This window comes from Scomber japonicus, chromosome 19 (genome assembly GCF_027409825.1).
Source record: "Scomber japonicus isolate fScoJap1 chromosome 19, fScoJap1.pri, whole genome shotgun sequence".
In the NCBI taxonomy this organism is placed as follows: Eukaryota; Metazoa; Chordata; class Actinopteri; order Scombriformes; family Scombridae; genus Scomber; species Scomber japonicus.
Window position 1 is genome coordinate 5,372,270 of NC_070596.1, and position 25,444 is coordinate 5,397,713.

The window sequence follows — 25,444 nt, forward strand, 5'->3', positions numbered from 1 at the left end:
TCCAGTCTTTTGCTGACGCCAGGATTTTAGGGCTTTTGGGCAGCCACCCAGTGTGCTTGAGTGTTCCACATCCTGAGCAGAATGCACATGTGTTGATGAGTCTGTTTTACCCCATGAGTGAGGCTGGGCTGGGTAATATGTCATAAAGTGCCTGGATGAGGAAGTTTACCATATTGGGCTCAGACTAGGTCTGCCCAGGTCACTTTCCTTTCAAAATCATTGCCCCATCTTGTCCAGAATCCTTGAGTCTTCATGTTAACAGCTCTGCAAGTTCTTACATCCTCCATGGCTGCCCTCACCTCCTGCTGTATCAGGTGCAGTGTTCCTGACTGCTGGTGTTTACGTGAGGAGCATGGAATGATTCCAGTTCCCGCTTTGGCCATCTTTGGGTCCTTCGACTTTTGGTATTGCAGCACTTCTATTCTCCTCATTACCTTAAATTCCTACTTTCGCAGCCTGAGCCATCTTTGAAATTGGGAGCTTACCTTTATTTCTAAAGCCTCTACTGTTGGGACAGTCACTTCATACATCAGGAGAGGTCACAGGATTCTTGGGAGGATTGCATGCCAGTATATCCAAGCTTTAAACTTTGCTGGCAGGCCTGATATAGTCACTGTTTTCAGACACACAGTCTGGGTAGATGTCGAATCTCTCAGTGAGCTACTAACTGTTCCTGCAATGATGAAACAGAATGGATCAACTGCTTTCCCTCTCCTGAGCACCAGAGATCTCGACTTGACTAGCTTGAATGGACCATTATGTGTACGTGGTCATGGGGATGGGTGGCATGTGCTTGGCTCGTGCATATGTGTATTAGTGTTATGTGCATATATTTTATTTATCATTTTATTTCATTATTCTATGCTGCATTGGAGTGCTCAAACAGCGTTTCGTTATACACTTGCAATGACAATAAAGATCTATTCTATTAGTATTACCAGCCCTTGTCCTTTTATTTTGAAGGTGATATGCGCATACCCGATGTCTTGTTTCAGTTCAAATCAAAAATAAAAGTCACTCCACTCGCTGTTATGCAGATTGAAAGCTCCAAATATAGAAATTGAATGGAACTTGACTTATTGACTCTTTTGTTGTTGTTGGTGTTTTATTGTCAAACTACCGCTTTTAAGGTGAAGAACGGAGTTGAGTTTCACACTGAAATCTTCACCAGTATGAGAACCTAGTACTATCTGATTTTATTTTGAAAACATACGACCGGATGCGGCTCTCAGTTGTCGCGTGATCAGATGACAGGAGGTTTGTCGGTGGTAGAAGCATCAGCTAAAAACAAGCAGTAACCCGCAGGATTTGTTGTTTTCCGTTCGTCACGGAGGAGAAGTTTTGGTCGTAAAGCCGTCAGCTAGCAGGACATGCTTCAGTAGGAGCTGTTACTGGTGAGTATCTACCAACTCCAGCGGTGTGTTTTGATCCCGTTAGCCTCACTGCTAACCCCCGGAAGTCTGGACACTGCAGTTAGAGTTTAGCTTTAATGCAGCGCAGTACCTACTGTCTGCTAATATTACACACATATGTTAAATTGTAATGAAAATAAAACCATGTATATCTTTGTATCTCCCTTACGTTATTTACATATGCTTACTGACGGTGAATATTGAAGCTAGACATGCTAGTTTTAGCTAATAAGCTCATATGTCCTCTAAAGGCCTAACATTAAAGGTAATTAATTATATTAGAGGTAAAACACCTGCGGTTCTCTCTACTGCTGGCGGCCTCCCAGTTGTCACTCACTGCAGCACACATTCATTAAAATCTATCTCCTCTTACACCACAACGTTACTGCGCAGCCTTTAAACATGAATGAAACGCCAAGGTTATTTGTAAAACACTAAGTCTTAATGGTTTAATATGAACCTGCGTGCTGTTTATTCTCTATAGAAACATACTCTGCTGTTTCTGTGCACGTATGACAGGAGAGTGAGTGCTGACGCATTGATGGCGTGCTTGTGTTGGACTGAACTAATTACATAATTAAAGCACACCGTCTAACAAGTCCTAGTAAACGTGTGTAACATAAAGGGAGAATATTAGTAATATTAATATGAGTATGTTACTATACTGCGTGTGCACATGACTGCGCCAAAATGACCAACGTTAACAAATGACACGAGTAGACGACTAGTGTTATTGGACTGTATAGAGCCGACCGATATATCAGTTAGAGATATATCAGTTTAGGTTCAGGGATGTCAAACATGCGGCCCGTGGGCCAGAACTGGCCCGCTGATGGGTCTAATCCGGCCCACTTTCCTTCCTGTCTTTTCCTTCCTTCTTTCCTGTGGGCCTTGAATGAATATGAGTTTGACCACCCTGATGTATATGTTGTGTGATATGTGCCAATATATTTTACATTATACGCAGTATTTAATGTATATTTGAACCCTTTTTTTCTTAATTCAACTTTAATGTATATATTCAGGTTTTTGTTATGTGTTTTTTTTGTTATTTAATTAGTTATAGTTATTTATAATTATTCAATTCACAGTGAAGTTTACTGTTTCAGAGCACTGATGTCATTTTATACAATAGTTTATTGTCAAATGGTATAATTAAATGCCTTCATTCCATATGTTTGAGAAAGTGTTTTTAAGGGATTAATGGCGAAGAAATTTGTATTCTTTATATATAAAATTATATCAGCCCCAAAAATCCAGTATTGGTCAGGCCCTGTATGAAAGTGCAAGTTTTCAAGAAATCCCCCCTTCGTGTCTGTTTCAGATCCTCTGCTTTCGTCATACCAGTAATTCCCAGCTCTCTGGTTGTATTACGTTGCTGTGGTCATCAATAAATGTGGCCTCCTTTTTTATATGCAAAATATGAGATCAGTTTTTGAATCAATATAATGAAGTACTTTGGTTTTTCCAGATATTTAATTCACAGGATCGGCTTAAGACTTACACTTCCATCTGGTTGTTTCTCAATTGATTTTCCCAGAAGTGTACTACATCTATAAAATAGTATCCATACTTCCCCATTAAGAGTCAACATAACTGATTAATACATTCATTTTGTTATTTCATCTTGTTTGCAGTATTAATGCCTAGAATCTATATTCAGCATCTGCTCTGTAATGAAGTTATGTAACTAAGACCGTGTCTGAAAAAAATCAGTACATCACCGCAATAAAAAGATTGGATGACCTCATAAAATCTAGCGATGCAGTGAAGAGTGCCATGGTAGAATGACTGTCCTTTTATTTTAATCCCTCTGTCCATTCAGACACATCACCATAATGTCGGGGAACAGCCTGGTTCTACCCATAGTGCTATGGGGCCGCATGGCTCCCACCCACTGCATCAGCAGCCTGCTGGTGATGGACGACTTCAGCACCATCATCACGGGCTGCCACGACGGACAGATCTGTCTCTGGGACATGACGCCAGAGCTGGAGGTACTGATGAGGAGGAGGAAGAGGAGGGTGAAATTTGTGGTTACCTGTGATAGTATTATTTATTCTGCTCAATATTTCTTCCTCTCCTCTCAAAGATTTGTCCCAGGGCCATGTTGTTTGGTCACACAGCTTCCATCACCTGTCTGTCTAAAGCCAGTGCATGCAGTGACAAACAGTACATCGTCAGTGCATCAGAGAGCGGGTGAGTACAGTTTACTTGCTGTGAAAAGGCACCGCACTGTGACTCATTAACACAGATTAAATTAAAACTTAGATTTTCTTCCATATTTATTTATTTATGTATTTATTTATTAGCTGTTGTATGTGCTGAAGTCTTCCTCATTGTTTCTTCTGCCTTGATTTTGTGTTGTAGTTCTAAATAGAAACCAACTTGTAAGTCTAACTACAGACCATTACCCATATATACATCTAATAACTTCATTTAAAAAAATCTTTTCAGAGAGATGTGTTTATGGGATGTGAATGATGGACGCTGTATTGAGTTCACCAAGCTGGCCTGTGCCCACACTGGCATACAGGTAACACACACACACACACACACACTCACACTCACACATAACATATACTCAAATAAAAGCTGGTGTTTAAATACTGCCAGAGTCTCAAATGAGGACAAACTAATAAAATCCAGATAAAAACATTGAGAATTCTGCTATAATATATCAATCAATGTCAATAGAAATCCAATAAATGAATGAATGAAATCAATGAAACAGGAGTAATATTAGCTTTGACTTTCTCCCGCTGTTTCCATCTCTTCTGCTCCTCCTCTGTGTTTCTCCAGTTCTATCAGTTCACCATAGGCACCGAGAGGGAGGGACGTCTGCTTTGTAACGGCCATTACCCAGAAATCCTGGTGGTTGACGCCACCAGCCTCGAGGTCCTGTACTCGCTGGTGTCCAAGATCTCTCCTGACTGGATCAGCTCCATGAGCATTATCCGATCCCACCGGACACAAGGTGAGAGATGAGAAGAGACCGATTTAGTATGACTCACTCACAGATAAGATTTAACCACAAAACACTCCAGAATGTCACTGTTGGTTTTGGATTGTATATTTCCAATGGCTTAATTCAGTAGAGAAAACTTTGAAATGAATGGCTGAATTTCTATCAGCTTTTTATCTTCATTTAGATGCAATCTGTTTATCTTCAGGAGACTTGGTGATTGTAATATTACCTGAGTAAATCCTGTCTGAAGCACATTTGTCTGTTAATCCATTAACGATTACAGCTCCATTTAACTCCAGTTTTTTCAGTTGTTCCTGAAATTGAAGTCCCCTCTACAAAGAGATTTACTTTTAGAATGAATTTACAACAAGTACAAGTGGAGAAAGGTTTGAGTTTGTATTGCCTAGTAAAAATGAGGAAATCTTGTTCCAAATAATGTTTTGACATGTTTTTAACTTCTGACATCTCACAGTAGGAAAAGCACAGGTGTAGGTTTTGGAAGAATGAAGCCTTAGCTTGAAGCTTTAACGATTCAACTTTTGAATCCACATTTTTAGAAAAATCCACATGACCACTTGATCAATTTTAATGGTTTAGTTTGAAATAACAACAAAGAAGACACAGAACAATTGTTCTTTTCCAAAGTTATTACTGATACAAATAGTAAGAATCATTATTTAAAAAGAGAGGTCAAAAACGGTGTGGCTCCACTCTCCTGGCTACCTGCCTGGCTATCCACTTAATAACCACACCACCTCCTCCAATAATCCTCCCTAAAGACGGACAGTTACTAGAAAGCAATGCTAAAAATCATCTTTAAACAAATGGTATGAATATAATATAAATTACATTTTCTGCATTTTAAGCTATACACGCACATTTTAAGTACAACGAATGAAACAATTAACGTGTTACATTACTGCAAATATGAACTACAAATAAACTTATAAATATTCCTTACAGTTTCTTTTAAATCTGCTGTTTTACATATGAACTTAAATGATCACATCTTAAATAATGAAACATAAATAAATAGCATTTAGGCTCTTACAGCAGGTGTTGATAGTAAAATGAATGCTAGCTGACTTGCTTGCTCACTGGAATAGAACAGAGTCATTGTTAATGTTATCAGTCACTGCTGTGCTTTTCCAGCTCTGACAAGTCTAAATGTGTGAAGTGGAAAAAAAAGGTCTTTTTAAGGTAAATAGAGGCCACTGTATGAGAGTTTACAGTAATTAAGTTACTGGAAAATATTTAATGATACTAATAATATGAATCATATGAAATAAAATTGGATGATTTTGATTGGATTGGCTGGTGATGACTTTCAAATGGATTACCTGCAAAAAAAATACAAATAAAGAACATGTATATAACATTGACCTCACACTTCACTGTTAAATTAATCCTACATGAATGGGGTTCTAGCTGTACTTTGAAATTAAACCATAATCCATGTTAGCATGTTAATAATATATCGTTGTAACTGTTCATACGTAAATGCAGGATGTGAACTACAGGGGGGCCAGGAGGAGCTATACTGAAAATATGATTTGTGAAATTTTGGGTGTCTCTGAAATATTGACAATATGCTACTTTTGGCTGATATCACTAAATCACTCGGTACATCAAAAAGGAAGCAAGATCACCAAATCCCCCAGATAAAAAAGTGAGGTCCCCTGAAAGCCACTGCGTAGTTCGCACCATGGGCAAATGTTTGTATGATCAATGATGAGACACAGACTTTGACTTGCTCTCTCTCTTTTTCTATAGAGGACACGGTGGTGGCGGTGTCAGTGACTGGGATTTTGAAAGTCTGGATCATCACAGCTGAGGTCAGCAGGATGCAGGTACCCCGCCATACAGATGATTGTTTACTCGTAGTGGCTCTAATCAATATTTTTATAACACCAAACGGCAAACACACACAGATATTTCCTTCAGGAGTTGGTAGAGAGCAAAAACAGAGCTAAAAAAGAGAGTGAATATTAGTCCTGCATTCAGCAGGTTGACAGAAACACAACTCCAAATGAATGATAATGTTGTTTTGTAACTGCTGGATATGAAAAAATAAGCAACTGTTTGCTAGTACAACATATCAACTTAAAAGGTGATGATATATCAGTTTTGTTTTCAAACTTGTTTCCACTGCCCCCAAGTGGCCCAAGAAATGATTGCAGGTTAATAAAAAACTATTTTGGGTCAGACTTGTGTATATTTTGTGTAAAAGCAAGCTTACAGTTACACCACATTACAGTATTACTGAAGACTAACAGCTCATATATCTAATTTTATAGGCTCTAATTCTGTTTTTGTTTGTGTGTGTGTTCAGGATCTCGACCCAGTGTTTGAAGAAGAGTCCAAACCCATCTACTGTCAGGGCTGTCAGAGTATTTCCTTCTGTACTTTCACTCAGAGCAGCCTGCTGGTTGTCTGCTCCAAATACTGGAGGGTAAGAGTGACCAGTACTGATAATACTGCATACAAAGTACTGAAGAAGAGTAATGCGCAGACCTGAAAGTGTGTGTGTGTGTGTGTGTGTGTCTGTGTCTGTGTCTGTGTGTGTGTGTTTGTGTGTGTGTGTGTGTCAGGTGTTTGATGCAGGCGACTACTCGTTGCTGTGCTCGGTTCCCAGTGATAACGACCAGGCGTGGACCGGAGGAGAGTTCATCGCCGCAGACAAAGTCATCATCTGGACCGAAGACGGCTGCAGTTACATCTATAAGCTGCCCGCCAGGTAAACCTGCTGCTCCTCTGCCTCTCATTATCATTTGACAAACACCACTGAAGAAGAGCACCAACTTGCCACAATGCTGCAGTTATGTGTTGTTCTGTGTACAGATAATGTAAAATTTGACGCGTGTGTGTGTTCCCCAGCTGTCTACCTGCTAGTGAACATTTCCGTAGCGATGTTGGGAAAACTAAAGAAGGCTCGATCCCTCCTCTGGTCTACAGCATCGCTGAGCGCTCAGACAAACAGGTCAGTCCTCCACATGATCACAAACACAGAGAGAGAGCCAGAGGTGTGACACTTAAAACACAACCTAGAGACGGGAAGATGACAACTAAAATTGTTATGTTAGCTGACTTCGAAACAATGCCACATGACTGATTGTTCTTGTTTTTGGAAAAAAAGGGAACTAAAGACGGTTTCATACCACACTGCAATATTTAGCAGAATATTATTTTTGTACCTGACACATTCAGGGTGCGGGGGGGAAACTGTTGGACATGACTGCCCACCACAATTTACAGTGCCATCACAACACTACTGATAGTTCTCCTCCTCATCAGGATCAATATACTTTAGCATTTCCAGTATTGTAGATCTTTTTCCAGGTAAAGATGGACATACAGTGGTGATCACAAGTTCAAATCAGATTATGTCACAAACTTGGAAAGCATATTAATCTTTTTACTTACTCACTTCACTTCAAATTGTTTCAGTCCAATCTTCCCTACAATAATAGACATGTGCTGGTGCTTATGAGGTACCTGTTTCCAGAGGCAAATGTATTTGCATATCAGATTTCCACAACAAGGCAATTCAAGATGCTTTACATAAACACATGGCAAAATGAAAGCACATTGAAATACTATTAAAAGTGTTAAAGAGACACAACAATACCGTACTCTGGTAAAACATATGGACACATTTTCTTACAAATGACAAAGGAAAAATCTTCTGATACATTGCAGTATCCACAGGAAATAAGATATCTAAACAAGTAGCCAGTTTTAAGCAAACTTCTTGCAGTAGATTTATTGTACAGTTGTAATATACATAAAGATCTCTCTAAAGAAGTAGGCTCTTGTTATCCCTTTTTTGTAATTGTATGTCTGTGTATAAAATGGAATGAGTCCTTAAATGTGGCACTTCCAGAAATTTCTGTGTGGAACTTGCACTTCAGGATTTATGTTCCTTACCTACAAAAAAGTAGACTGTAATTATCTGATCCAAAGAACGTACCAAACTAAAGTCGTTTAAACCTGGCTTAACTAATCCACACTAACATGATGCCAGCTAAAATGATACTATGAACTGTAAATGCTTGAAATGTGCAACGGCTACATCCGTACAAGTAGCTGTGTGTAATGTGGTACTGTGTTTTGTTTGTATTGATTGGTTTTCGGTTTGATTCAGGATCATCAGGGATCACTTCAGGCACATGGATTAGACCTGGTGACGTATTAAATCTCAGAGGGAAAGACAGTAGCTCACATGTTGGAGATGCTGTCGGTCCACAGTAGAGAGGTTCACATCGATGTGTTCGATAAAATGAGTCAACAAAGATCAGCCTTTTAAAATGATGACAGAACAGCTTCACAGATGTAGATAGAAGGAGATCCTGGAAACAACAGTCACTAACGCTACAATCATTTGAACAAATATCCTTCAGTGACAATTCAGTGTGTTTTGGATCACACTATAGAGGTCCTCATCAAGGTTTTTTTATGTCCCGATCCAGATCAGATTTTTAAAAAATCTGCAAATAGAGAGTCTGACTTAATACTTACCTAAATGTTGATTAAATATAAATCCCACACATGTAGACACAGGCTACTTGATCACATTTACACATGCTAATTTTCACTTGCAAATGCAGTGAAATGCTCGCACTGTAGAGGAGAGGAGAGCTGCAACAGTGCAGTAAAGATTTTAGATGATACTTATACTTTAAAATATGTCTGGATTTGGCCTGATTCTGATCTTTAGGATTGGCTCGGGACATCTTTTGATCACACTCATAAAAAAGCGTCACTAAAATTTAGGTGTGGACCATTTTAACACTAATAATAATAATACTGAAATCTACAAACATTGTTTACTTCTAAGAATAACCAAATGAGTGCTTTTAAGTCTTGTGTCAGATTGTGAAGGGTTAGGATTAATCCATGTGTGTGAACCTGACCTGCTGTGTTTTGTGTGTTCTGTGTATTTATGATTTCAATCAGGACCTCCAGTTTGTTGCTGTTGTTATATGTGTATATTTATAATTTAGTGTCTTGTACGTATTAATTTGTCATCTGTGCCTTTTTTTTGTTATGTCTGTTGTATCGTTCTGTCCTCTGATGCTGCCATGCCCCCCTCCCTCCTTTGACCTCCTCCCTCCTCTCAGAAGAAAGGAGAAGGAGGTGAGGAGGAGGAAGTGGCTGTGGAGGTGATGTGCCTCCCTGCCAGCGGGTGCGCCTTGGAGCTCTACACCCCTGAGCTGCATTACCGCCACCAGCCTATAGAGGCGCCAGTAAGCCCCCAAAAAGATGCATATAGAAAAAAACTAAAGGCAAGAAGAACCTTCTTGGCTGAGCTGCAAAAGCTAAAATGGGAACGATTGCACTAGTTTTCCATTTTAGTAGTTAAAATATTATCAGTAAAAATCAATGATAAATTAATTCCAATTGCGTGCATCTTAAAATCAAAAATGGATAAAGTTAGATTTTCTGCACTGTGAAATAAGAACTAAGTATTAAATTATTTTTAAAGGCCCACACTGGTGGTTCAACATGTTTTAACCCATTAACTAACCTCACATTTATTAATACTATATTATAGGCTGGATGTCCAGTATTGAAATGTATCATACAGTGATGACATATTTGTACAATTAAGCCCAGCATATAAACACAGGCATTCTATAAAGGAAAATGTGAATCTGAAAGTGCGTGTTCCGTTTCAGTGAATTTGATAAGGTTTTTGTTTCAAAAAGGTTTGTGGTCAACTTCTCTTAAATTTTAATTGTATCTTTGCAGCTCAGCCAGAAATTGATGGTTGGAGATGAGAGGAACAAACTGTGAGAACAGCAGTAAAAACACTGATATCCACTCAGTGGCTCATATTCACTGCGGTAATAGAGAAGGAAGTGAAGTTGTTTTTTTTTTTAAGCAAACAGTTATGAATTATATAATATTTCCTAACTAAGAAACAACATTGTCCAAGTATGGACCCTCGAGGAACACCATATTTTTTAGAAAAACTTAACTGGTAATGCCAGTAAGTCTACTAAAGGAAAGAAACGTAAAAGCAGGTATACCTCATGCAGGAGAGGTCATCACAGGTGTACACGTGTTTGAAAATCAGTGAGTATTTTACATATTGTTGGAATAGAGGTGTGAGCCGCTGAGTTGATGACATCAAACGTGAACAGCCTGTTTTGTTTGGTCCTCTCTGTTTGGTTTCCTTCCTGCCTGCCTGACAGACTGAACTCACTCTGGTTCACCTGATTTCATGCTCACTTTCCCACTAAAACAAATCTCCTCCTCCAAAAGCACCATCACCCTCCTCATCTGTCTTCATACTGATGAAGATGCATGCAAAGTCCCCAAGCTGCTTTTTAACCAGAAACAGTGACCTACTGAGTCCCTGAGATGATGATGACAAACCATCAAGGAGTGATAGGGATACTTTGACATTTGGATTCAGTTTGGTTATTTATCTTATTTATCACCTACCACAGCAAGAATCTGAACAAAAGAATAGTCAAAAACTGTATCAGTGAAGCAACTTTCACCTTACATATTTACATGTTTGTGTTGAATATAGTATCAGATACAGATAGGACGAGAGGAAATGGTGTTTCTGTGTGTCTCTCTAATGTCTGCTCACAACTCTCACTAATGTTGGATTTGTTTTCGCACATCTTATAGCAAGGTGTGTGTGTGTGTGTGTGTGTGTGTGTGTGTGTGTGTGTGTGTTTTAAAAAAACATTTGGTGGCACTTTGCATAACGACGGTTCACAGCATTCAAATGAACTGAACTAACTGATTGTTGTACATGCCAGACATCCTTATTAGACATGCTCTGCTTCTACATTTCTGTAAACCTTTTGGTTGCCGTGGTGACGGCAGCCCATCCTTCTTACACGCTCGCAGGTTCACTACCTTTCATCCTGTCCATCACTACTACTGTGATGGATAACACTACCTTCCACCTGCCAATAGCTCCTGGAAATGGCCTTATTAATAGTGATGCCTTTTGTAAAAGTCTTAGTTGAACTTGCTGTCTGTCCAAATAGGAGGTTTACCTTTGGTAGGTAAACTCTGTTCTGTGTATATATGCTAATGTGTTAGGATTATTCAAGCAATGTGTATATATTTGTTTAGTAATTATTAGCCTTTTTTCTGTAAATTCTCATCACATTTCGGCAAAGGTGACCAACAGGCCAAATTTTCAAACCAGGACATTTGTTCTGGCCCTTATAACCGTAGCCACTGTATCTCTTACCTGAACAGGTGAGATGCTATAGAGCTGTTAGAATAAAGATTCGGGTGTTGACTACAAGCAAACAGACAGACTATCAGTCACTGCCACAGCATGTTTGTCTCCACTGCAATCTAACTCACTGTCCCTGCTAAGTTCCAACTGCAAACTGGTTGTGTGTCCTGATTGGCAAGAAATTTAAGAGGACAATCCACCCCGAAGCAAAACTGCTAGGTTTTTATTATTTGGCTTTCAGTGTTGAAGTTGTCATCATAGAGTATGATGTTCCACCCAAGCAGTCACTTTTGGTTAACGACAATAAGTGATTTTTTTTTACTACAGGAACTGAACAATTTGTAACTTTGGGCTTCTAAAATGCTGAACTTTTAAGAACCCTGTAAGGCTTTGATATGAGGTTCATCCTTGAATTTTCACTGTTGTATTTCACAAACCTTGACGTTTTTGAAATGCATAATTAAAAACCAGGCAGCTTGACTGACTACTTCCAGTGTTTTTCAATGTGTACTTGGGGTGCAACACCATGAATGCTTTCAAGGAGAAACTGTACATTATTTTATCTCCATCTGTAAGCTTCATAAATTATCCCACAGCCCTGTATCAGGCATCTATCAATAGAGCATCAAATAGTAGTGAATGAGTCATTTGAAACATACCAAGACCTTGAGTATCACTTGAGCTGTGGCAAATTGAGTTCCAATTGAACTGCTCTTTAAGTGAGTAACAATCATCACAATAGTTAACAAAAAGGCTGTTTTGTTTTCTAGTTGTAGAAGTTTTGAAGAAAGTGCACTGATGTCATTGTATACAATACAGTTTGTTGTTAACTGTCAAATATCCTGCGTCCATTACAAGTCTTTGTCACAAGTGTTTGATAACCATGTTTGAGGAATCATTGTGAAAAATGTGCACTTAAATTCTGTATTGGCTGATCTATCCATCTGGATTTTTTTACTCACTACTATTGGTGTTAACAGTGGCCCCAAAAATCCAGTATTGGTCAGGCCCTACTTATGATTACAGTGTCGGAAAGTATAGTAACCGTTGAGCAAAAATTCTAGCTTCAGAAAGACATGTTAGTTCTGTTTTGCGGTGGATTGTCCCTTTTTATGGAAAAAAGGTTATGCTGCCCAGCTCCCATCTCCACCATTATCCCTCAGTAACCTCTGGACCAGTCATGTTGAAGTTTAAAATGAAAAGAAAATGGAAATTATGTTATAATTCCAACAATACATATTTTTCCACAAGAGGTCACTTTTGTCAAAAAGAATATCAAAGATTTATGACACATCATCAGACTCTTGATTGTGCTTGGAAATTTGAACTAAGACACAGCTGAAACAAACACCAGCACCTACTTCGGAAGGTAACCTTCTGAGCCTTGCTAGCTTATAAAACAGTCAAAGTGATGTGTGAAATCATTGTCAACTGGTAACCAGACAAAAATCTGATTTGAATTTTGATTGAGTCTTGACAAAACTGACCTCATCTTTTACTTGGTTCTACCGTCATGGTGGAATCCTGGCGAGTTTCCTGCCTCATTGTCAAACCAGGTTTTCATATATCCAGAGTGATAGATTTGACACAACTGTCCATGTCTATGGCTCTTGATTTTGTCCATGATTTCCTTCAGTGGACAGACGTTACACCTCACAATGCTTCAGAACTGAGCAAAAGGAAACTCACCGATTAATGGACAGTGGTAGCAAGTGTAAAACACACCTGAACTTCATTGGTTAGCCCATACTTAAGTCCCAGTAAAACCCAAATGCCATGTTAGAATCAGTCAGTATATGCTATCAAATGATTTTTACATGTGTCTCAGCCTATAGTGGAGTCAGAGGTCCAGGCCAATCAGAAATGTGGGGTTCTGATTTCCTTCAATTTGCTGTGTGTTGTTGCAGTTTGTATAAAGAGAGCAGAACCAAACATTTCAGCTTCACATGGCCTTTAAACTTAGAACTAATATGGCAAGAAAAACAAAATGAATAGTTTTAAAATATCTAGTAGTAATGCAATGGGGGAAAATACTCCAGTGAGTCTCTTAGGGAGGAAATGCTCTAGTTCCTAAGGAGAATGAGTGCTTTTCCAGGCTTAATAAGGGGAATTCGGGCTTCAGGTTTGCAGATATTAATTTGTTTCTTATTTCCCACACCGCCCTCCAGCTCCTCATCTGTCCTCCCGTGACCCGGTTCTTCTTTGGGCGACGGGAGCCCTTCCACAAGCTGCTGATCCAAGGAGACTCAGCAGGCAGAATGTCCCTGTGGAGCATCCCAGACACTTCACCTCTGCAGCCACTGTCGACCGCTGCAGGTAATGACTGTGAGAGCGATGTGAAGTGACCATTTCTCTAGAGAAGAGATGTCCTTGTTGAACTACAAAAACACTTGTCAACACTTGACTTGACACATGTACTATTTGCATAAATAAAATAAAATAAAATTACCAAGATATAGATAATGATATATTCTGTTCGTCAATATCAGTTCAACATACAAATCTTTCCTGTCCTGCATGGGTTACAAATCATATTGATTCCTCTTCTTGATTTGGTCCATATACATAACATACTTTTTAGATGATCCCTAAATCTTTTGAACACTGCAGGGCTTATTAGTAACCTGATGTATGTCTTTTCAGATGTTTTGTGAGTATGTTCAGTGCGTATATGAAGTATTTGCAGGTTAAATTCCCTGAGACAGTAATGGTGAAACATGTAGGCTGACTGACATCTAGTGGCCAAAAGATGCAATGCAGCTGATGACAGATTCAGTCTATTTTGATCATTTTTGTTTTCTACAGGCTCATGAATTAGATAATAAAAACTAAATGTTGTAAGAATTGTCAAGAAAAAGAAAAAATATGCTTTCATAAGAACTAATTGATAAAGGAATTTCCTTTTTTTATTATTAGTAATTAATCAGACCAAAGAAAAGAAAATTGTTGACCTTTTAAAAAACAACAACAAACACTTTGAGTTTCCACATATGCAATATGTAATGATTCTATATTCAGAATCTGTGTCTAAATCACATTTTTTATTTTCTGTAAACCCATTCTTCCAGGAAATCTGATAAGTTGAGGTGATTTGCCATGCAGATCTTGACATTTCACACATTATGATCCATTTAGTTTTTAGAAGAAGACCCAAACAATAGTCCCTCATTAAAGGTATGCTGTGTGAAATAAAGCCTTTGTTTTTTATTGTTTTTTTCCTCATAAAGGTATTTATTTAAGATGATATTAAAAGTCACAGGCTGAACAAAGTAACAGAATCATCTTCGTTCAGCATTTAGGAAACAGGTTAATCTTTTCAAAAAAATGTTTCACTTTATCTCGATGCCCCTCTGAGAGATTGCTCTCTAAACTCATAACTTACCTCTCCTGATTTTGACCATATATTTCTCTTGTGGCAGAGTTGCAGGTGTCATCCACCATAAGTCTCCAGGAGGCGTTTGATAAGCTGACCCCCGTGTCTTCAGGCATCATCGACCAGCTCAGTGTCCTGCCTGGAAAAGAAGAACCCATCAAGGTTTGAATCCAAACAACATAATGTTTTCGTTACAGAAGATGTTTGAGGAATTGAATCATTACTTATGATTTCCCTCAGTGAAAATTTAAATTATTAAATTAAAATATCTGTGTGATTAAGATGTTCTTTGTGGTATTATAGTTTTGTCATCATCTTCCTGAGTCAGCATGTGTGGTTTTTTTATTCCCTCAGGTGACGGCCAGCGTCTACATCCCCTCTCAGGGTCGACTGGTGTGCGGGAGAGAAGACGGCAGCATCATCCTGGTTCCTGCCACTCAGACCGCCATCGTCCAGCTGCTGCAGGGGGAGCACATGCTCAGGAGAGGTGAGGAAGGGAGGGACAGAGGGTAAGAAGCTAGTGCAGCTTACAGACAGCACCCTCGACAGTCCATTGTTCATAAATGGAATAGTTTATCTATTGCAATAATGCTATAATTACACACCTTCTACAACACAGTCCTGTGTTTGGTCTGCTTTGCTTTCACACCACAAATGAAGCACCCCAGGGTCTATTTGGAACCAGACTAAGCCAGACCAAACCAGACCTTTTCAGGAAGTCTCGGTCTAGTTGCTTGACAGCTTTTATATCAGCCCATACAAAGTGAAGCAAAGGATTCAATTGAACCAAACTGGTTAGGCCATGAATAATATATGAATTGTATTTCTAATGATTCCAGTAAAGGTGTGTGACTCAAAATAGATGAGTAATGTTGAGTATTATTAGAAATGAAATCATATATTGATAAAAAAGCATCTGCATTAAACCTAATGAGGCTATTTGGTAATATGTGGTGATTATCAGACTACTCACAGTCTGGTGTCTGACCTACAGTGCATCAGAATGGTTTCTTTTTTCCAAACATTGTGGCTCACTGCTCTGATTAATTACTACAAAGCAAATGTGTATAATCATAAGAGGAGCTTCGGTATCATTTTGTTTTGTTGCAGCTGTATTCCTCCCATCATCTGTCTCCATTCCGAGCATTGTGTTCTTTCTGTCCTTGCAGGTTGGCCGCCCCATCGTACCCTGCGAGGTCATCGGAACAAGGTGACATGCGTCCTGTATCCGTATCAGATCTCCCCCCGCTACGACCAGCGCTCGCTCGTGTCCGGAGGAGTGGACTTCTCCGTCATCGTCTGGGACATTTTCACCGGAGAGATGAAGCACATCTTCTGCGTCCACGGAGGAGAGATCACCCAACTCATCGTCCCACCAGAAAACTGCAGCGTAAGACCTTTGACACAGAGATCTATGTTTTTTGTCTTTCTTTTTTTTTTTCGTGTTTTTGTTTGTTTTTCTCTGTGTGATGAATATACTGAGTAGTGTGTTTTGTTGCTAACATTAGATGTTAAATGTTACAGGGATGATGCCATCGTCGTAGCTATGGAAATAACTTTAATGACATTGTGTTTTTGTGGTTAGATGTTCATCTCACACACACACACACACACACACACACACACACACACACACACACACACACACACACACAGTTGTCTCTCAAACAAAATGAGAACATTGAGAAGAATTTGTTTTGTTTAAATGACATTAAGATAACTGTGTCATCGCCATGGAAATGAGGTTAATGCTTTCATGTTGGTGGCTACCTATCACACACAACCCCACAGACACACAGACACACACACACACACACACACACACACACACACACACACACACACACACACACACACACTTTCAGGTCTGCGCATTACTCTTCTTCAGTACTTTGTATGCAGTATTATCAGTACTGGTCACTCTTACCCTCCAGTATTTGGAGCAGACAACCAGCAGGCTGCTCTGAGTGAAAGTACAGAAGGAAATACTCTGACAGCCCTGACAGTAGATGGGTTTGGACTCTTCTTCAAACACTGGGTCGAGATCCTGAACACACACACAAACAAAAACAGAATTAGAGCCTATAAAATTAGATATATGAGCTGTTAGTCTTCAGTAATACTGTAATGTGGTGTAACTGTAAGCTTGCTTTTACACAAAATATACACAAGTCTGACCCAAAATAGTTTTTTATTAACCTGCAATCATTTCTTGGGCCACTTGGGGGCAGTGGAAACAAGTTTGAAAACAAAACTGATATATCATCACCTTTTAAGTTGATATGTTGTACTAGCAAACAGTTGCTTATTTTTTCATATCCAGCAGTTACAAAACAACATTATCATTCATTTGGAGTTGTGTTTCTGTCAACCTGCTGAATGCAGGACTAATATTCACTCTCTTTTTTAGCTCTGTTTTTGCTCTCTACCAACTCCTGAAGGAAATATCTGTGTGTGTTTGCCGTTTGGTGTTATAAAAATATTGATTAGAGCCACTACGAGTAAACAATCATCTGTATGGCGGGGTACCTGCATCCTGCTGACCTCAGCTGTGATGATCCAGACTTTCAAAATCCCAGTCACTGACACCGCCACCACCGTGTCCTCTATAGAAAAAGAGAGAGAGCAAGTCAAAGTCTGTGTCTCATCATTGATCATACAAACATTTGCCCATGGTGCGAACTACGCAGTGGCTTTCAGGGGACCTCACTTTTTTATCTGGGGGATTTGGTGATCTTGCTTCCTTTTTGATGTACCGAGTGATTTAGTGATATCAGCCAAAAGTAGCATATTGTCAATATTTCAGAGACACCCAAAATTTCACAAATCATATTTTCAGTATAGCTCCTCCTGGCCCCCCTGTAGTTCACATCCTGCATTTACGTATGAACAGTTACAACGATATATTATTAACATGCTAACATGGATTATGGTTTAATTTCAAAGTACAGCTAGAACCCCATTCATGTAGGATTAATTTAACAGTGAAGTGTGAGGTCAATGTTATATACATGTTCTTTATTTGTATTTTTTTTGCAGGTAATCCATTTGAAAGTCATCACCAGCCAATCCAATCAAAATCATCCAATTTTATTTCATATGATTCATATTATTAGTATCATTAAATATTTTCCAGTAACTTAATTACTGTAAACTCTCATACAGTGGCCTCTATTTACCTTAAAAAGACCTTTTTTTCCACTTCACACATTTAGACTTGTCAGAGCTGGAAAAGCACAGCAGTGACTGATAACATTAACAATGACTCTGTTCTATTCCAGTGAGCAAGCAAGTCAGCTAGCATTCATTTTACTATCAACACCTGCTGTAAGAGCCTAAATGCTATTTATTTATGTTTCATTATTTAAGATGTGACTTTAATTAATACATCAGAAGTTTTGTATCACTTCACATCTGGAAATCAATGAAACCTCAGTTTGAGTTTCTAGGTTTTAAATAAAAATTAGAGATAGAGGCTTCAACTAGACTCAGATTCTGTAAGCAGATTAAATCATAGATCCAGACATGATAAAACACTTTTGAACCCGTCTTATGTTGACATGTCATTGACCTCGTTATCATGAACTGCTGCTGTGTTTCCTCCGCAGACTCGAGTGCAGCACTGCGTCTGCTCAGTGGCCAGCGACCACTCAGTCGGCCTGCTCAGCCTCAGGGAGAGGAAATGCATCATGCTGGCGTCGAGACACCTCTTCCCGATCCAGGTCATCAAGTGGCGTCCAGCAGATGACTACTTGGTGGTTGGATGCTCCGACGGGTCTGTCTACGTGTGGCAGATGGATACAGGTGAGAATAGGTTGATCAGGAAGAGGTGTTGGGCAAATGTGATTTTTAAAACATTTATGATACATTAGTGCAGCTGCAGACCTGATACTCAATGTTTTCTTATTAATAAATAGCAAAGAGTGCTGGCAGTGTAGTTCTGAATGTGTCAAACACAGTCAAATCACACAAATTCTCATATTTGTCTGAATCAAAGGAAAAAGTGAAAAATGGCCTCATATGAAGTTCATTTGTTGCAGCTTTAAGCTCAGGATGATCACTGCTCACAGCTGCACCAAAAGCAAAGAAAGCTCTCTGGGCCATCATTGAAATTTGGTGACTATCAGACTTGAACCTACTCAAGCAGACAAAAAAGTAATTGTTATTTAATCAATTTTGGTGATAAACACAGATTCACATCAACATTAAACAAAAAAACTGAAACAAAAAACAATGATATGAATTCATGAGAAACAAATTAACTGACAAAGTCATAAAAATAAAATGTATAACTCTGGATGCTGCAGGGATCTCAGTTGGTAAGATTAGGGGTTAAGTCTACCTCCACTCAAAAATGTGTTTTTCTTCTTATTCCTTCACTTGAATGTTTGAGGTTCACTCTGCAGAATGATGGATTTGCAGGGTTTGTTTTCACATTCATTTGCTGAAGAAGGAATGTTTCTCCTTGCTCATCTCTCTCTTATGTCTCCCACATCACTGACAAGTAAACTTTTAAAACGACAATGTTATATTCATAGATTCTAGACTAATCAATGAGTGAGAAGGAGGATATTCTAGAAGCAGAGTAGAGGTTTCTGGCACAACTTCACCTACTACAAGTGTTGCTCCAGCAATTGTTGCTCCAGCAAGACTTGAAGTAAAGAACAGCTTTATTAATAGACCAACGTGTTTCGGCTTGCACCAAGTCGAAATGAGAACGTCAACAATGGAGTATCTACCAAGATGGGTTGGGTATATGGTCATTATCTCAGACAGGCAGGGAGGCAAGGGGAGTATTCAATAAATGACATGGGGAACACCATATATATAGATTTAGAATATAAAATAACGTGTTGGTCTATTAATAAAGCTATACTACAAGTGTTGCTGGAGCTTTGACTTTTTTAGAAGGAGGACATGTAATATTAAGAATTTCTAAGTTGCTTACTTTATTGTGGAAAAAACACAACAGACACCAGTTATTATTCCAAGTATTTTTGTATCTTTTTGGGCCTTTTATATTCTTGTCATATGATGAATTTCATTTGAATAAAATTCAACGAATTATGAATTGCAAATTAGTTGATCCAGAGTCGGGCTAGCAGTATCCCTCTGCTTCCAGTTTGTATGCTAAGCTAAGCTAACAACATCCTAACTCCAGCTTTGTACTTAACACTGAGACGAGATGATATCAGTCTTTTCATCTCACTCTGACAATGTAGTGTAAATCTCACACCTCTGTCACTCTTCAGAAAACATTTTTTTACTTTTACGCCTGCTGGCACCCCTTCAATTGTTACCATGACAACGCAATCTGCAGTAAACATGTATGTGGCACAGTATAGACATAACATTAGCTTGAATGATGACTGGCCAGTGGAAAAGACCAGGTGTGTGTGTGTGTGTGTGTGTGTTTGTATATGTGTGTGTTGGGGACCTGAAAGAGCTGTACAGTAGTGCTGGGAGATTGCAGGGTAGCTAAGTGTGAAATTAAGGAAGGTGTGTGTGTACTGAGGCGTTGGACATGTAATAGGGCCATGGCTCACAGACCCCTCATCTCTCTCGCTCTCTCTCACACACACACACGCACACGCATAGGTATAATGGTGCCAATTTCTCCTCTCACTCAATACTCAAAGCCAATACTGATGTCAGCTCTGTCTGCAGCTAATGATGTCTCTCTTAACCTCTCTTTCTCTCTTTCTGTAAAGGCAGAGAATTGTTGCAGCCAGAGATAGAGAAAATAACTCTATCTGTGACCTGAATCATATTCAAGAGACAATAGATGATGATATCGCAATGAGATGAGATAAAGATGGAGGTGGTGTGAGAGAAAGATTGAAACAGAGAAAATATGTGATAGAAATGAATAAAAAGAATGCACAGACACAGGGAAGGCTGAAGTAAGACTAGTTTGTGTATGCTCTACTTTACTACAATATTATTTAAAATGCAATTATATGCTGTAGCATTAAAGGCAACAGAATGTAAAGCAACAGTCAGCAACCCAAATGAACATTGATTCATGTTTTTCTAGCTGTAATTATTCATCCTGTTCAAACTGACTATTAGAAGACCCCTTCATAATGTTTGCAATGGAAGTGATGGAGGACTAAATCCACAGTCCTCCTTCTGTGGAAACATGGATTTAAAAGTTGATGTGAAGCTAATATGAAGCTTCAGCTTCCAAATGAGTCAAATCTTCATCTTCTATGTTTCAACGTTACAGTGTTTTTAGTAGTTCCTCTTTTTGTTACTATACTTCCACCACAGCTCAACAGGAAACACTAAGAGGGAATTTGAAGGTAAAAAGACTGTAAATGTGTCAGATATCACTTGATATGACTAACTCACACTGATGAAGCTGAATAGAAGCTGATCATCTACTTTTAAATGACTGTGTGGACACACTGTGGATGTTATCTTCTATCACCTCCATTGAAAGCACATTAGAAAGAGATCTTTGAATAGTCAGTATGAACAGGAGGAATGATTACAGAGAGGAAAACCACTTTACTGTTCATATGGACACCTGACTGCTGGTTTATGACATATTTGAAAATCTGTTAACTTTTCTGAAGATTTCCCATGATTGGAAATAAGAGGCCCAAACTACAGGACTGCATTGGGATCCTGTGGGACCGAACCAAATCTCACATTAAGAGCAGGCGGTTTTAAGTTAACTGCTGGTGAGAGTGGGCGGTCAAAATATAAACTGCTGCTCATTACAATATGAAAGCAAAGCAAGGCATGTCTGACATTTGGACAAAATAAAACACCCTCAGCTAACAGCAAATGTTCTAAAACAATAAGTAAAGTACACAAATATAATGTAATTTTACCTTTAAAATAGGTGTATTTATTGCACTAGTACTAATGTAATCGTGCACTAGAACATACGCAATATGAATGGAACTCTATTGTGTGGGCTTAAATGGTCAGAATATTTACAGGTGAGGAGAGTGGACACGCACATTGCAGGAGCAGGTGGTATTGGTCAGAAATCCAGAGGGAGCAGGATTACATAAGAAAACACTCTTCTGCAGGGGCGCCAGCCCAAACCAGGAAAAACAGCCCCAGACCAAGAGTACACAAATATACATAAACGGAGGCCCTCATACTATTGGTCATAAAGGGTATTTTACTCTACAGTTTTGAACATCTACTCTGTGTAAGGTATTAGATTTGGTAAAGCAGTAAAGGAACTAACAACAATATAAAGTTCTCCTGAGTCTGGCTCTTAAAGGAAAGGTCATTGAGTACAGAAAGGGTCAGTGCTCTGTGGAGCAGGGCTATGATCAGTACATTATGTCTGAAACTGCCTTATAGATGTTAATGTTTTTAATGTCTAACTGGAAATCATTCCAGCATGTCTAACTGGAAACCATTCCAGTAAGCCATTCAGAAAATGTCAGGATGTCACTTGAATCATAATGGTTCATTCTCTGCAGGTCATCAATATCTACAGGAAATACTCATCTAGACGGCAGCTTTTTAAAAATCTTGCTCAGAACCAAAGTGTTTGTTCCTGTCAGTAATCAACCTGAGGTGTGAGACAGTTTGTTTACTGCTTTGTGTCTTCAGGAGCCTTGGACCGCTGTGTGATGGGTATAACAGCAGTAGAGATCCTGAACGCCTGTGACGAGCTGGCTCCAGCCACCGTGGATGCTCTCAGCCACTCTGCGGTCAACCTGAAGCAGGCGATGACTCGTCGCAGCCTGGCAGCACTGAAGAACATGGCCCAGCACAAACTGCAGACTCTTGCCACCAACCTGCTGGCTGCAGACAACGCTGACAAGGTACATACAAACAGACACAGTGCCAGTGAAGGGAATCTTTGTTTGGTAAATGACTATAGCTCATTAGTGCTGAAACAGTTAGTCAGTTAATCTAAGAGTCAACTGTCATTTATCAAGCAAAATTGCCAAACATCAAACAAGTAATATGAAGATGTCATCTCGATCTCTAGGGAAGTGACTTCCAGTGATGAGTCTGATTGATTCAGATCTGATTACTGTGAAGTTCAGATGTCTCCTCTACTTCCTTATGTTCTTATTTTCTGTCTTTCTTTGGCTCTTTGTCTCATTCATCAAAAACAAACACAATACCTTTTTATACACACACACACACACACACACACACACACACACACACACACACACACACACACACACACACATACATACACACTGGTCATCTCAGTCAGATTGCTGGCTGAAGTCACAGGCCAATTAAAACTCTGCTGGAGATGAACCAAAGGTCAACAATCAGCCATTTTGTGTGTTTGTGTGTGTGTTTGTTGACAGCAGACCACTGGTGTCTCCCAGGGAAGGATGAACTATCTTAAATGTCAAAATGGGAGAAAAAAACAGAAGTGCAGTGTTTCTTTTCTCTGAGCTGGACCTCCCAGAGAGCAACTTTACTAGCTTAAAGAAACAATCCACCCAAATTTAAGTAGACACTGTTGCAGAATTGACATGTTGTTAATTCCTCTGTATTTCCTGCCTAATATTAAGCACCCTTTGAAACTCTGTTTTGAACAATAAAATTTGTTTTTATTTTTATAATTATATGGTATTCTAATGTGAACTTCAGACAGATTCTGTTTCAACAATTTTTAGTGGCAGCCTTTAAAAATGGTTATTGTGTAATATCACTTCTATACGGCTGGACCAGGACGATGTTATCATGGTTGCATAGTCCCAGAACTCCCTATAGGTTCCTGTGTGAACTCCCTATAGGTTCCTGTGTGTTGTAACCCAACTACCAGGACCAGCATTGGGCTGTCAACCATGTAATTATACCTTTTGAGATACATCACATGGCCCAAATAGCATTTTCACATACACAATAATTGGAAAAGGAAAAGCTGTTAAATGGTGGATACATATTATATGAAAGCCACAAATCCTGCAAAATGATTTATTATCAGGATTGGATTAATTCGATCCAGTAACATTTGAAAAGTCTAGAAGAGCCGTAAGATTCAGTTAATATTTTATTTGTTATAGGGGGAGCCAATTGAAAGTTGGTCATTTCAGCCAGAGGAAGTTTCAGATGCACACACCCTTAACTGGCTTGTCTGGAAAAGGAATCTTGTGTGCATTATCTCTACAGATCTAAAAACGTTCAGAAATATGGTGGAATTAATAGAAATGAATCATCTTTGAGCCCGATATCCAGTTCTCCTTAATGTACCAATGGTTGTAATCTGAGTCATGGGGTGATAGGGTGTATAGAGTACTAAGGTTACAGGACACCCTGTTACCACAAATTTTGACAATCTGGTCATTTGCCATATCACCGCTATTGGACGCATAAAAGAGAGACAGTTAACGATTGCAGGGCAGACACAAAAGAGTGTCCATGAGCTGCCAATGACTCAGCAGATGTTAAAATAACATGAACGATAAGTAATGTCTATTAGGAAACAGTGCTAACGTTAGCAAGCTAGATTAACTACCGTCCAGTTCTTCTGAGGTTAGGTCAGGTAGCCTAGCGTGCTCAGTTTAGCAAGCTAGACTAACCAGCATCTACTTTCTGAGTGGAGGCCAGGTAGACTAGCTTGCTGCAGTGGCATAATAATGTTTTTCTGTGCCTGGTTGTGGAGGTAGGCTGTTACCTGTTTGCTAATGTGATAGCCATACTGACTATTTAAATGAAGCTTATTTGTGACCCAGTTGGTTAGTTGACCAGTATAGTTGCAATTAATAGCTGTTCTAAAGCATTTCATCTCATTGGATCTAGTATCCGTAAAAAAGGCTGTACTCCTGTCCACTTTTGCTTGAGTCTCTCATATCTGATGCTACCCAGTACATGTGAACGCATTGTGCTCGCTGCGTGCCTGCACCTGCGGAGTGAGTGAGACACAGAGACGGGCCAGAGCCTAAATGACCACTTCTTACCTGGGCCAACACTGGGTGCTAGCCTGTTTGGGGGTACTCCTCCGATTCAGGCAACATCCTATCGCCCTTAGCAGTGATGTTAAAGGGATGTTCCATCAGGTTCGCCTGCTGGAAGAAGATAAACCTTTCCTCTGTTTCCTGTGGCGAGACATGAAGGTAGATGAGGAACCCACAGTCTGCGAGTGGCAGGTGCTCCCTTTTGGGACGACATGTAGCCCATGTTGTGCCACTTTTGCATTACAGTCTCATGTCAGTAAGCACACAGAGCCAGAAGAGGATGCACGTCTGTCAATAGAACAGTGTTTCTATGTTGGCAACTGTCTGCAGGGCCTGCCCATTGAAACTCTAGCTAAGAAGTTCGTTGGCAGACTGCAAACCCTGGGTGGATTTGAACTGCGGCAATGGGCCATCAACGCTCCCACAATCATTGTCACCTACCAAGAGAGTCTCAGACAGAGAACATACTCTGGTTCACCCAGGAAACAGCTGACCCCCATGAGGACACGCTTGGGCTCTTATGGCATGGTAAGTCTGATATGCTGTGATATGAACACCAACAGAGTGGAAATCCAG

The 25,444-nt window shown here is 39.4% G+C and overlaps 1 protein-coding gene across 2 annotated transcripts in view; it reads left to right on the forward strand.

The window, feature by feature from the left end:
- Positions 1-1,257: 1,257 nt before the first annotated feature.
- The window catches only part of LOC128380098 (WD repeat-containing protein 7), a 106,476-nt gene continuing 82,289 nt past the window's right edge, over positions 1,258-25,444 (forward strand). Inside the window, exons 1-15 of one of the 2 annotated variants that reach the window (XM_053339792.1) lie at positions 1,258-1,394; positions 3,238-3,409; positions 3,505-3,611; positions 3,870-3,948; positions 4,215-4,389; positions 6,154-6,230; positions 6,713-6,832; positions 6,972-7,117; positions 7,258-7,360; positions 13,762-13,909; positions 15,013-15,128; positions 15,321-15,453; positions 16,136-16,356; positions 18,575-18,770; positions 22,551-22,765. In XM_053339792.1, the coding sequence (XP_053195767.1) occupies positions 3,251-3,409; positions 3,505-3,611; positions 3,870-3,948; positions 4,215-4,389; positions 6,154-6,230; positions 6,713-6,832; positions 6,972-7,117; positions 7,258-7,360; positions 13,762-13,909; positions 15,013-15,128; positions 15,321-15,453; positions 16,136-16,356; positions 18,575-18,770; positions 22,551-22,765 (1,995 nt within the window). In that variant the 5' untranslated portion in view covers positions 1,258-1,394; positions 3,238-3,250. The remainder of the gene's footprint in view (positions 1,395-3,237; positions 3,410-3,504; positions 3,612-3,869; positions 3,949-4,214; positions 4,390-6,153; positions 6,231-6,712; positions 6,833-6,971; positions 7,118-7,257; positions 7,361-13,761; positions 13,910-15,012; positions 15,129-15,320; positions 15,454-16,135; positions 16,357-18,574; positions 18,771-22,550; positions 22,766-25,444) is intronic. The other variant, XM_053339793.1, reaches the window with a different exon arrangement.